The 13,177-nt window shown below is 39.6% G+C and overlaps 1 protein-coding gene across 1 annotated transcript; it reads left to right on the top strand.

The window, feature by feature from the left end:
* Window positions 1-1,145: 1,145 nt before the first annotated feature.
* Window positions 1,146-11,317, top strand: ppp4r3b (protein phosphatase 4, regulatory subunit 3B). The gene is made up of 16 exons (XM_026191216.2): window positions 1,146-1,605; window positions 2,135-2,190; window positions 4,219-4,317; window positions 4,523-5,146; window positions 5,861-5,938; window positions 6,178-6,294; window positions 6,413-6,529; window positions 7,093-7,224; window positions 7,710-7,812; window positions 7,894-7,935; window positions 8,322-8,480; window positions 8,657-8,826; window positions 8,907-9,046; window positions 9,334-9,479; window positions 9,560-9,699; window positions 10,011-11,317. Exons 1-16 carry the CDS (start codon window positions 1,464-1,466, stop codon window positions 10,113-10,115), a joined length of 2,370 nt encoding a protein of 789 aa, XP_026047001.1. The 5' UTR covers window positions 1,146-1,463; the 3' UTR covers window positions 10,116-11,317.
* The last annotated feature ends 1,860 nt before the right edge of the window (window positions 11,318-13,177 follow it).

Raw genomic sequence — 13,177 nt, 5'->3', positions numbered from 1 at the left:
AATCTAAGAGTGTTAGTAGTAATGTGTAGGGTTGCATCAGGAAGGGCCTACAGATCTGGAGGGAGGAGGAATGAAAGTCAGTAGAAGCAAGGCAGAATACATGTGTATGACTTAAATACCTCTGGGCTACAATCCAAAACAACAGACAGTGCACAAGACAGTATAGGCAGGGTGGAGTGGCTGTCGAGGTAATTTGTGGATATATTGGACAAAGGATGTTGAAGACGAAGCTTGCCAGACAGGAGGACAAGAGGATAACCTCCGAGAAGATTGATGGATGCAGAGGAAGGTTGATGTGACAGAGGAGGATGGACTGAGATGGAGGCAGATGATCCTCTGTGGCTCACCATTCTCTGCAGAATAGTTTGAATTCAGTCATGTTGGGAGGTTCGTGAACATGAACGGCCTGTTTAAGGTCATGCGTCTAATTTAGGTCCCAACTTTGAATAGACCAATCCCAAACCTTTGTTTTATTTTTGTTTTTTTTGTTTTTTTTTGAGGCATTCAGTGAAGTTTTGGTGTTTTGGATCATTGTCTTGCCGCATAACCCAAGTCTGCTAAAATTTCAGATGGCTGGACATTCTCATTCATGATTTTCTGGTAGAGGACAGACTTCACGGTTCCATCAGCTGCATAAAGCAGCAAACCAGCCCCAGACCATCACACTACCGTCACCATGTTTGACTGTTGCTTTGATATTCTTTTAATTAAATGTTAGTTTTACTTACCAAAAAGTTAATCTTTTGTCTGAGGAATATTTTCCAAGAAGTCTAGAAACTTATGCCAAAAAAACCCATCAAGCTTTTATTCCTTTCTTTCTCTGTAGATCATGGCTTGAAGTGTTGCTTTTTCCAAGACAAATTCCTCGTTTGTGTAAAAAAAAAAAAACTTGTCAGTTATGATTGTGATTAATTAACGTGAAAAACTCTGTTAATCTTCTGCTTAAGTAAGTATCTGCTTCCTCTATGAATTAAACAAGCTGAACAAAATCACATCTGTACATTATGCCAACATCTGCAAACGGCTATGGGTGCTATTACCTTTCTCTACCGTTGGTGACGCGGTGAGCTGGAGGAGCCGCAGTTCTGCCATTGGACGATGCAGCCCGGGGGAGGAGACCCCGCGGCAGTTAGCGCTTGATTGACGTAGAAAAAGAAAAAGAACACAAGATCGGATTACAAGATGGCGGTCTGTGGACGTTAGCAAGAAGGCCGTTAGAGTTGTTGTGTTCTCTCAGAATTTTCCAGTTTAATATTAGGCCCCTTAATAAGTAGATTCACGTCGTAATATGTTTATGAAATACCTACTAATATATTTTGTTGCTATTGGGAACTAAATTTAAACATGCATGTTTTATAACATGCGGTTGGAAACAAAGTTAACAGGTCGAGGAAAACACTAGACGGGTGAGGTGATAGCTTGTTAGCAGAAAGCTAGCCTGCTAGCTCCGACTCGTTTAAACCATGTCGGACACTCGGCGGCGAGTGAAGGTATATACGCTGAATGAAGATCGGCAATGGGATGATCGGGGTACCGGGCACGTTTCGTCTACATTTGTCGAACGACTGAGGGGGATATCGTTATTAGTTCGCGCTGAATCGGACGGTAAGTTCCCTGTTAGCATAGTTGTTGCGGTGGTTAGCATGCTAACTCCTGGTTGTTCGGAGAGAGCGCTTCGATTGCCCACAGTGGGCACCAGATTACCTTATTAGACTTTTTTTCTACATGTGGGGCAGACTTCGCCGTCATAGTGCCAGAACTGTTAATATTAGGCACGTCTCTCAATAAATGGCAAATATTTATTGAATAGCTGTTGCTAGCATGCTTATTAGTTTAGTCCGACGGGATCTCTATAGCATGGTGCCCCTGAAAGTCTGAACGCATAAACTTGTTATTGCTCTTTGTGGTTCATGTATGTGACAAAGAAAGTACATAACGTTATTACAATAGAATCTAAGGTCTGCTGTAGTTATTTTACCTTTGTTTTTAAGCATTTTAGTTTAATTCGATTGTTTTTGTGTGTATTTGCATAGCCATGACTGTTTATTCCCAGGCAGAATAACAAACCTCGTCTTTAAAGAACCGGCTTTCTAACTGGTTTGAATATTTAGTCACCTATATCTCTGTGCTTTAGGATCACTGCTATTGGAATCGAAGATAAGTCCAAATACTGCATATCAAAAACAACAGGTAAGTTTTTATTATTACCTGAGTCTGGCTCAGCTACAGATAGCACACATATTTAAATAATCCCAACACTGGTTTGAGATCTGCTGCTGGATAGTTAATGTAATCTAGGCGAGACAGTAGAAATTGGCTGACTGATGCAATTGTAAACTTGGTATCGAGTAATAATCGGGTAATGCCGTGAGTAATTACCACATATGAACCACACCGGTTTGTAAATCAAGGTATCATTAGAATTATGGCATAAATATGAAGTCTTCCCACATTTATAGCTGAGTGTCTGAAAGTCAACTTCCACCTTCCTTTAACAGTGAGCTGCTGTAATTGATGAAACATTTAACTAATTCAACTTAACCTTAACCTTGTAACTCTGCAAGTTCCTAAATAAAGAAAAATATTTTCCACCTTTTTCTAAATATTTTTGCACGTCTTTAAAATTACTGCTCTTTGTTGAAGGTTGTTGAATAACTTCCTTTTTTTAGGTATTGGAGGCTGACAGCAGCTCTTGTTCTCAGACATGTTGAGGCGTGTTTTTTTTTTTCTTTCTTTTTTTTTGTTGTTGTGTTGCATGGGGTTTTTTTTATGTATCACTGTTATTGTGATATGACACTTTTATATTACCTAAAAATTTATAGCATTATTAATGATTAGGGTCTGGCTAACTTCAGGTTTAATCCTGGATTTCCAGTGTTTTGGAGCTGGTTTACTTCTTATGGGGTACATTACTGTGGCAATTTACACTCGCCTAATCTCCTCAGGAATGGGGCATGTTTGAGACAAGAGATCAACATGTTTGAAATCGCGTCCCATGGAACAATTATTTCTATGAAATAATGCATAAAGATCAATTAGAGCTTAGTGTGCAGATATTAAGAAAATCTGAAGTTTGTCTCAGCATCGGTAAGAAATAGAGATTCTTGAGGGCAACTTTATTCCTTGCTTCTTTCCTGTTGACTGCAAACAATATTAAAGCAACTTTATTGTTGTATAGGCTGTAATACATTGAAATGATACTAAAACAGGCAATTTAAACCTTTTCGTTTCTGACGTCATGAAACATTTGCAAGTTGGCTACTTACCAGTTTGAAATCTTTTATTTTGTTAAATTTTGTCTCTACTTGCCCTTAGACTATTTCAAATTGCGGAGACTGAGTGAAAGAAGCGGCAAATCTAAACGTCATTAGCTTCTTTTTATTGTAATATAGTAATGAGGTCTTCCCAGATCTTTGACATTAAGTTTGTTGCCTTAAATTATCAAAATTTGTACACACTTTACTATTTACTTTAAACATTATTACTTTAAGACATATATAACAATACTTTAAAATTACACAGCGCTTTTCTTCTCACACAGACTGACACTGCTGTTTTGGCTACAGAAGTTGTGTTGCAGCGAGTCTGTATTATCGGTTTACCTACTTCATGTTATATAATGCTAATTTTATAGCATGATAGTATTCATAAACTATGCCCCTCAGCTGCTAATAGACCGGTTCATGTTTCTGGTTGGTCATGCTGCCATTGCTGCCTCTTTCATGTGAATGTGGTCATAGCTAGATCGAAAAACCCCTGTTTGACTTATTTGATAACCACCTTGGTGAAGCTAGGTACAAAAAAGATATTCTGCATGTGTTTAGCTTGCTTTGTCTGTTGTAGACTTTTGTTCAAATCATTTTCATACTCTGTGGATAAGTCACTGTCATGCTAGAGGAGTGCATTCCCACCAGGATAGAAAACTTTATCCTTCAGATACACTTTAAGGATTTGCACCCAAATCCTGCCAGCAATACGTACAAGAAGGCATAACGGAGCCACAAGATCCTCTGTCTGCAGGAGTTAAATGTTGACGTTTTTATTTTCCTTTGCTGCCTGTGTGTGTGTGTGCACACATTTGTAAGCATGTGTTCAGTTAACATACAATTTAATGAAGTGTATCTTGAATAAGTGTCTGTGTGTGTCTGTGAGTGCCTGCCGTGAAAGAGTTAAGCGTGTCCGTGTGTAAAGTTTAATAATCCTTTGTCTTTGTTCCAGGACACATTGATTGTCTGGTCAGAAGCAGATAACTATGACCTTGCACTCAGTTTCCAGGAAAAGGCTGGCTGTGATGAGATCTGGGAAAGAATTTGCCAGGTAAAACTCAAACCAGGAACATACAGCTGTTTCACTGATGCTAAAATTCCATTGAGCCTACCACAATGGGCAAGCTCTGTTGATCTATTTAATAGTTTGTGTACTGGACAAATTACTGAGAAACGTTAACCTGTGCAAAGAGGTGACTGTACACATGATACTATCAATTGTGTTCATTTAATAATAGCTTTTATTTGTGACTCAGGTCCAAGGTAGAGACCCTGCTCTGGACATCACCCAGGACCCCATTGATGAGTCTGAGGAAGAGCGCTTTGAGGAGATTCCAGAGACAAGCCACTTAGTTGAGCTCCCCCCTTGTGAGCAAGGCAGACTGGAGGAAATTGCCGACTTGGTTACCTCTGTCCTTTCTTCACCCATCCGGAGGGAAAAGCTTGCCCTGGCCCTGATGACTGAGGGCTACATCAAGAAACTCCTGGGTCTCTTTAGAGTATGTGAGGAAGTGGACAACAGGGAAGGCCTCCATCACCTCTATGAGATTGTCCGAGGCGTCTTATTTCTCAATAAAGCAGCCCTCTTTGAGGTGATGTTCTCTGACGACTGTATCATGGATGTGGTGGGCTGCCTGGAGTACGACCCAGCATTGGTTCAACCTAAACGCCACCGGGAATTCTTGACCAAGACGGCGAAATTTAAGGAGGTGATCCCTATCACAGACTCTGAACTGCGGCAGAAGATCCACCAGACATACAGAGTTCAGTACATCCAGGACATAATCCTGCCCACACCATCTGTCTTTGAGGAGAACTTCCTATCCACACTCACCTCCTTCATCTTCTTCAACAAGGTGGAAATTGTCAGTATGTTGCAGGTAAGGATTCAAACCAAGCTATTTATAAAACAACATTATGAGTTAATTATTTAATCCACTGTGTAGTTTAGCCAGTACATATACAGTATTGCTGTACATGTTGTGACTAATTAAAATTTGTTTGACAAATGACCCTGCTTGTAGATTAGTCCACCAAGATGACTCATGCTTAAAACCAAATTAAAAATTTTTCTTTAAATGTATTTAATTCTCATGTGAAATGTTAAATCAAGTGGGAAAGCTCAAATAATAAGTGTGAACAGATGGAAATGTATAAGCCTGTAATGACTGTACAAATAATGTATGCGTAAGATGTGTGTGTCAAGTTTTGTATTGTGATGATGACCAATTAAAACTATACATTAAAACATTTTCAAAATCTTTGAGTGAATAGGTTTAGGCCCATTGTAACACTTGTATGTGGATTGTAATATGGTGCAAATGTGAGGCATATGTTCTGAACAATAAGTTTTATACCACACAATTATTTTCATGGTGTAAACAAACAGGACCTTAGAATTCTTTCATTTCACAGTCAGGTGACTGATTTTAATTTTCTGTACGGTTCTAGGACTCATGGGTTTATTGCTGGAATAATTTGCCTTTCATTCTTGTTGTGCTGAAATTGCAAGTCAGGATTAGATTTTCTGTTTATTTTTAAGACATGTTTCTTTATTGTTCTGATGTTTTAACCCGGCTTTAAATGTGCCGCAGGAGGATGAGAAGTTCCTAACGGAGGTCTTTGCACAGCTCACAGATGATGCGACTGAGGACAGTAAAAGGAGAGAATTGGCAAGTTTTAAGAAGTTTTTTTTGTTCTTGTTCTTGTTGTTTTTTTTTTTTTTGGTTTTTTTTGGACATATGTTGAAACCTCAAAGTAGTTGCCTTTCATAACCATGTTTGAGAAATGAGCCCAGAAATGGCGGTAGGCACAGTGATTTTTATTTGGGACCGGTTTAATTATTTTGATCTTTGCATTTCTCATTTATATTGTCATTTATCTATCTCCTTTTTTTCCCTCCTCTCCTTAGGTGAACTTCGTCAAAGAATTCTGTGCGTTTTCACAAACGTTGCAGCCTCAAAACAGGGATGCGTTCTTCAAAACTCTGGCAAATCTAGGCATTTTACCTGCTCTTGAAATAGTAATGGTACGTTATAGTTCTGGCATGAATGTGTATCTGAGGTAGTCTTAATAAAAGTCTTTTTTGATTGGTCAATGCTCAGTTGAATTAACTTCTTCTTTTTTTTTTTTTTTTTTTTGTTCAGGGAATGGATGACTTGCAGGTGAGGGCAGCAGCTACTGATATCTTCTCTTACCTGGTGGAATTCAGCCCCTCCATGGTTAGGGAATTTGTCATGCAGGAACCTCAGCAGACAGATGATGTAAGCATCTAATCATTATTTTTTTTTAAAAAAAAGAACTTTCTCTTTAATGAAAGCAGTGTTTTGGCAGCCCAGGCTCTCTCAGTTTCAAATAGTTCATTACCACATCAGGCATGTAGAACAGTCCATAACTGAGGTGAAATCTAAATAAGGAAAACTGTTTGCTTTATGAACAATGAGGGAAACGAGGTGTTTTGTATTGTGACAACAGCCTGTCACTGTTGGGGCTCACGTGATGTGCTCGATTTTTACTACAGAGCCATAACATTTGAAGGCATTTTATAGCTGATACACAATTTACATGTTTGATAAAGTAGTATAAAAACACAGAACTGTTATAGAGAATTACTGAGACAAAGTTTGATTAACTTTCTTTAGTGTCCTCTGTGGATCTTCTGTTCTGTGTACAAGAAGGCTTTTTTTTGTTTGTTTTAATACTGTGTGTTTGCCCTGTTTTTTTGAGAGAGACAGTTTTCTTTTCATGCCATACAAAATTTATTTTTAATCTGAGCGCGCTACTGTGTTAACTTCTCCTTTGTTTGCTTTGTGTATTTGTGTTTCAGGATGTTCTCCTGATAAATGTTGTGATTAAGCAGATGATTTGTGACTCTGACCCAGAGCTGGGGGGAGCTGTCCAGCTGATGGGTCTGCTCAGGACACTCATCGACCCTGAGAATATGTTGGCTTCCACCAATGTAAGCAAAATCAACCAGATTTTTGTTGATTTCTTCCCCTTTCCTTTTTCTCCAGCCATTGCTCAATGTTGATCACTCTGCTTTTTCATTTAAATCAGTTGTTCTCAGACTTTTATTTGGTGTGACTCATTTCCCCACACTTTTTAGTCATTAACAATGAAGAAAGGATCCAATTTAGTCAAATTAGGGTCAGTGGAGTCTTCTGTATTTAAAAAAACAAAGTCTACAAAGTCAAGTTTATTCAACTTAGTTTCACGCATTATTTTTACCCACCTGCAGTGGCTCTGCCAGTGAGTCCTGCCTCACAGTTGAAGAAACACTGATGTAAAGCAGCACATTTATGGTGCCTACCTCATTGTTATCTGACAAAATCCCCCATCTGTGTCTCCACATGTCCGTTACCACCGCTAGATTAAGTATATGTGTCCCCTGAGTGAAACCTTAAACACTTATTAAAGTTTTTTTGTGTTTGTTTTTTCTGCTAGAAAACTGAGAAGACAGAGTTTCTGAGTTTCTTCTACAAATACTGCATGCACGTGTTGACTGCTCCTCTGCTGGCCAACACTGCACTTGACAAAAATTCAAAAGGTGAGCTGGGAAGTTAAACTAGGGTACAACAGACTGGAAGAAAGGACATTTCACTGTTTAATCTATGTAATCACATTTCAGATCTGCAGGAGGGATCAACAAAGGTCAACCCAGTGTGCCCAGGTGGGTGTTATTTAAACTGTCAACCATGAACTACTCAACAGTTAGAAATTTGTGCATTTGAAGTGGCTTGAAAGTACTGCTCTTGTAGTAGACAACATCATTATATTATTTGTTTTTACCTGAACCCTTCCAAAATAAATGACCAGCAGCTCTTACTAAGGGTTCTTTTTCTTTTAGAGGACGTGAATAAGAAATAAAATGTTAAGCTAGTCACCAGACTATGGGAACAGCTTCAAATTATTAAGGAAGATGCTGAGGATCACAAAATCTGGAATGACTCTTAAAACCATATATTAAAGGATTGTACACTTGCTGTCTGGCTTGTATTTGGAAATGTACCTGGACAGTGCTGCATGTCCTAACACGATTTGTCTTTATTTGTGTAGACAACTTCCAGACAGCTCAGTTGCTGGCACTGATCCTGGAGCTTCTGACCTTTTGTGTGGAACACCACACCTATCACATCAAGACCTACATCATGAACAAAGACCTGCTTAGAAGAGTGCTGGTGCTGATGAACTCAAAGCACACGTTCCTTGCTCTTTGTAAGTTCCCTGTGTTCTGATAGTGACTACATTGTGGTTGAACCTCATATACAGATATAACCATACCAGAGCTGTGTAACTGCTGTTTGTATCCAAGCTCACAGAAATAATACAGATAAGACTTTGAATCATATCGTGCCTCGTTTTTTTACAAAGTGGCTCTGTTTTTGTCCAAGGTGCTCTGCGTTTCATGCGCAGAATCATTGGTCTAAAAGACGAATACTACAACCGCTACATCATCAAAGGGAACCTGTTTGAGCCTGTCATTAATGCCTTGCTGGACAATGGGACCCGATACAACCTCCTCAACTCTGCCATCATAGAGCTCTTTGAGTTTATTAAAGTGGTATGTAAAAGCACAAAGGCTACTTTAACAAGCCTTTGTTTTTGCATTAAATATATAATGATCCACCTTTTGCTTTCCAGGAGGACATCAAATCACTCATAGCTCACATCGTGGATAACTTCTACAAAGCACTTGAATCCATTGAGTATGTCCAGACATTCAAGGGCTTGAAAGGACGATATGAACAGGAAAAAGACCGGCAGAGCCAGAGACTCAACAGGTCAGAAGCAAGGGTCATTCCCTTACTGTGATCTTTATCACTCATGCACTCCACCACATAAATTTACATGTATATATGCCGACTTTACATAGTTTTCTATTCCCATTTTGTGCACACCCCTACTGAATTTCTGCATGTTTTAGTCAACCTCTGTTAACCCTAGTGCTTGTCATCATTGTTCAGCTTCATAACCTTCATTTATATTTAATCAGAGACTTATTACCACAAGGTAGTACTTCCCCTTGTGTAGACACCTGTACCTCATGAAGCAGTTTTCTCAACTGTAGATATCGAAGAGATGCGCGGTCTTTGGATGAGGATGAAGAGTTGTGGTTCAATGACGATGATGACGATGACGATGGAGAGGCAGTGGAGAAGAGAATGGGGGATGACTTCTCTGATAGCTACGGCAAGTACATGGAAGCCAAAAAAGGTAAGCTATATTCTCTTACTGTATGAATGTTGCTGGATAGTTTTTCCCAGATTGTTGCATGATCCTAGTTTGTGTTGTAGGAGCTGCCAACGGAGCCAATGGTGCCAATAACAATGGGAAAGCTGCTGCCCTCCCACCTGCCTCACCAGCCGTCACTCCAAACAACAGTTCAGCTTCTTCTGTCAAAACTGTTCCTCTTCCTGCCACACCAGTAGTCAAGGTAATATTTCATGTTGCATTCTGAGAAAGACTTGAATTCCTATCCTGTCCTATCCTAATCCTTTGTCCAATTTTGGGACAGTATAACACAGGACAGTCTTTAATTTTCTGTGTTGCACAATATGTTTCGAGTGGTATCACAACATGAATGCAGATAAAAGTTACACAAGTTACTTGTTGTTTGACTTCACTGGTCAGAATAAGTAAAATGTGAGTGAAATTTAGAACACTATGTTTCAGCACTAATAGCTGTCCTGCGCTCCTGCAAAAGTACATGTTGAAATGAAACAGTCACTCTTGTTGTTGTCTTAGACTGCTCTGGTTGGTTTGGTGGACTACCCTGACGATGAAGATGAAGAGGAAGATGATGAGGAAGAAGACCAGTCTCCAAGGAAGCGGCCTCGTTTGAGCTCCTAAGGCGAATTGTCCTCTTTGGTCATGGTGGACGGACATTGAGTCCCTTTGAAATCCCCTCCTCTGGTTGTCTCATTGGCTGCCTGCCTGTGCCACCTGTCTCACTGAAGAAATGGACAAAGATGAGCTCCCACCTCTCTCAGTCCCTTCTGATTGCTGCTCCAGCTTCTCCCTCGGCAAAAGGAGATGAAGAGTTGCTTTTGTTTTGTTTTGTTTTTGTTTTTTTAAAGAAAGAAGGATCAATCTGTGTCTCAGCCTGTTTACCTCTTCCTTTTCAACAACCTCTTCAGGGAGATTCCCAAATCTCTTTTCTTCCACCTGAGAACCTCATTGACCCTTTGAGAATTCATCTCTCCCCTCTTTCACTCCTTCCTGCTCTCCTTTCCTGCTCTCACTTATTCCTCCTCACCCACAACCCTAAACACCAACAAGACATTGAAGTTTGAATTGGTGGCACAGCAGTTCCCAGCTCTACAGGGCTAAGGAAGCTGCAGTCCAACAAGAGCCCCACTGCGCCTGTCACCTCTTATTTAAAAAAAATAAATAAAAATAAAAAGCCCTTCCATACTTCTCAAATCCAAATCGATGAGCTCCAGAGAGAGAGGAAGTCAGATCACAACCAGCCAGTGTATGAACTTGACAGCAGGTCAGTCAGGCTAGCAGGACTAGCCGTCATAGTAATAGAAAGCTTGACTGGCTGAAGCTGTGTGTGCCGCCCTCCCAGAGAACTACTTACTTTAGTCATGGATAGAGGGACATCATAGAAAAATCCCCAAATTCTTAAGACAAGGGAGCTGACCAGTGAGACTGGGATGAAGACTAAGAGCGAGAGGAGCAGGACTCAAACCTTCAAAAGCCATGTTGTCAGTTTGGTCGAGGCACACACACAAACACACACACACACGATGATACACGCACATACAAGACTGTGTTAGCCAGGAAGTCCTGTATTTCATGACTTTGTTAAAAAGTACTGTACAGATCTTTTTGTTCCTCTTTTTAATCTTTTGCCCCTGACGTGATTTTTGAAAGGGGAGCAAGACCCCTACCTGCCTGTGTTCTTTTTGTTGTCGCACAAAAAGGTGGGGTCACTGTTCACCCTTTAGTACAGTTCATTTGATTCAGTGTACAAATACAGAGAAGTCCTAAATGCTGGTTTAAAAATAACAAAAAAACTTGCAGTAAAGTTTCTTTTTTTCAGTCAACATTTCGAGGATGTCTGGAATTTTGTACTTAAGTCAAACTTGGCGTCCTCGTTACAGTGTGCACATCATCAGCCCAGTTTGTGTTTTAAAAGGGTGGCAAACCTGAGTCGTTCATCCTTCTCCCAGACAGATCTCAGGTTCAGAGTTTAACTTGCATCAGAAACAAAAAGCTGCCCACCTTGTTGTGGCACAGCTGGTATAAAAGATGGATGTAGCCAGTGGCGTCACCCACTGGTTTGTGAAGTCCTGTTATGAAGCCTTGAGCTTAGCCTCTTGTAGTTTTAAAACCAGATGTGAGAAGGGGGGAGATGATCTTGCTGTGAACAAGGATATCACACACTGGATCCTACCCTGACTAATCCTCTTTTCGGATTCTAATAATGACTGCAATTTACAAAAGTGAGCTTCATGTTTTATTCAGTATTACCTGAAACTAGTGATTGAAACCATGAAGCCATAAACAAAGTGTACTGAGGTCATAGGGCAAGCAAGTTGAGGGCCGGTTTCCCATAAACTTAAATTTTTTTTTGCAACCAGAGTTGGCCCCATCCACACTGGTTTCACTTTTCAGTCCTGGAAGCTGTGTCCATCTTTTATACTATGTTCTGGCCAGAGTAACACTACTAGATGGTGAATAATCAGATATTACATATACTGTGGAGACTTCTTCTAATGAGATTGAGGTGCTAAAGGGGGCTTTTGTTTTCATTTTGAGGGTTCAAAATGTCGTTCTGCTCTGGTTGAGATCTTCTTACTCCCAAAATTTAAAGCCTATTTCAAGTTTTTTTGTTTTGTTTTTTTCATTTTCTGTTTAAAAAAAAAAAAACACAAAAAAGAAGAAAAATAAACCCTACAGATCAAAAGTTAGTTTAAGTCCTTTTTTAAAAAAAAGTTTTCATTGACTGAATGGATGATCTGTTTTTATTAGGTATGATAAATATGATTTACCCCGCAGTCAATGCAGTGAAGTTTTTGAATCAAACAGTGGTTCTTGTGCGTATTATTTCTGACAACACACCGGTGTGATGAAGCGGGATAATTCTGTCGGGTTGGAACATTTCTTTCATTGCTTCTTCTCTCATGGTCCCAACACAAGCACATAGGAAGATGAAGGGAATCTAAACTGGGTAAAAAAAATTGCTAGATCAGTTGTTCATGTACAACAACAAAAGCAGGAGGTAGGAAATGAGAGAATTATTGCCAATGTGCTTTTCAGGAGCAGCACCTGCAGTGAATTGTCTTTCCTCCTCTATGTTGGTTCCATCCAACAATGACTGTTTCTGCTCTCCCTTGATGAATTTGTACCAAGTGCATTTACTACCACCATCCATTCTTAACATTTGTATGAATTTATTTGATAAGTTTTGAAATTAAATGTGACCCTGACATTGAACTTGTGAATCTAGCTTTGTTTACCAACTTTGTACCAATTGGCAATTGGAGCTGCAAGTGTCCTAGATTTTATGTTAGGCATTTTGATTGCTTAATAAGAGGCCAGAAAATATTAAGAAAATGGGGTTTAACATCTGAAAAGTTATATGTGCTTTCTTTTACTATGCACTGTATATCAGTTGGCTGAATTGCATGGAAAGTTACAGAGATAAGAGCAGGAGAACAAAAAGCCTGCGCTATTGGCCCTCATGGAGAATGGTCTGAAAAAGAGAAGTGAGCAGCAGTTCTCTAGATGAAAATGCCTTGTCAATGTCAGAGTAGCCAGGCTGCTTTGTTACACTGGTAACAGGAAAAATGTGTAACACACTGAATCTTGCTGCAGCAGTAGAAGATCATATATCAGCTGAGAACAGAAAACAGGCTACTGTTTGCACAGGTTTAAAAAATTGGACAAACTTTGCCGCAATA

Source organism: Astatotilapia calliptera, chromosome 13, assembly GCF_964374335.1.
Source record: "Astatotilapia calliptera chromosome 13, fAstCal68.1, whole genome shotgun sequence".
In the NCBI taxonomy this organism is placed as follows: Eukaryota; Metazoa; Chordata; class Actinopteri; order Cichliformes; family Cichlidae; genus Astatotilapia; species Astatotilapia calliptera.
The sequence above is the reverse complement of the archived record's forward strand: the minus strand, read 5'-3'. Positions and strand labels throughout refer to the sequence as shown.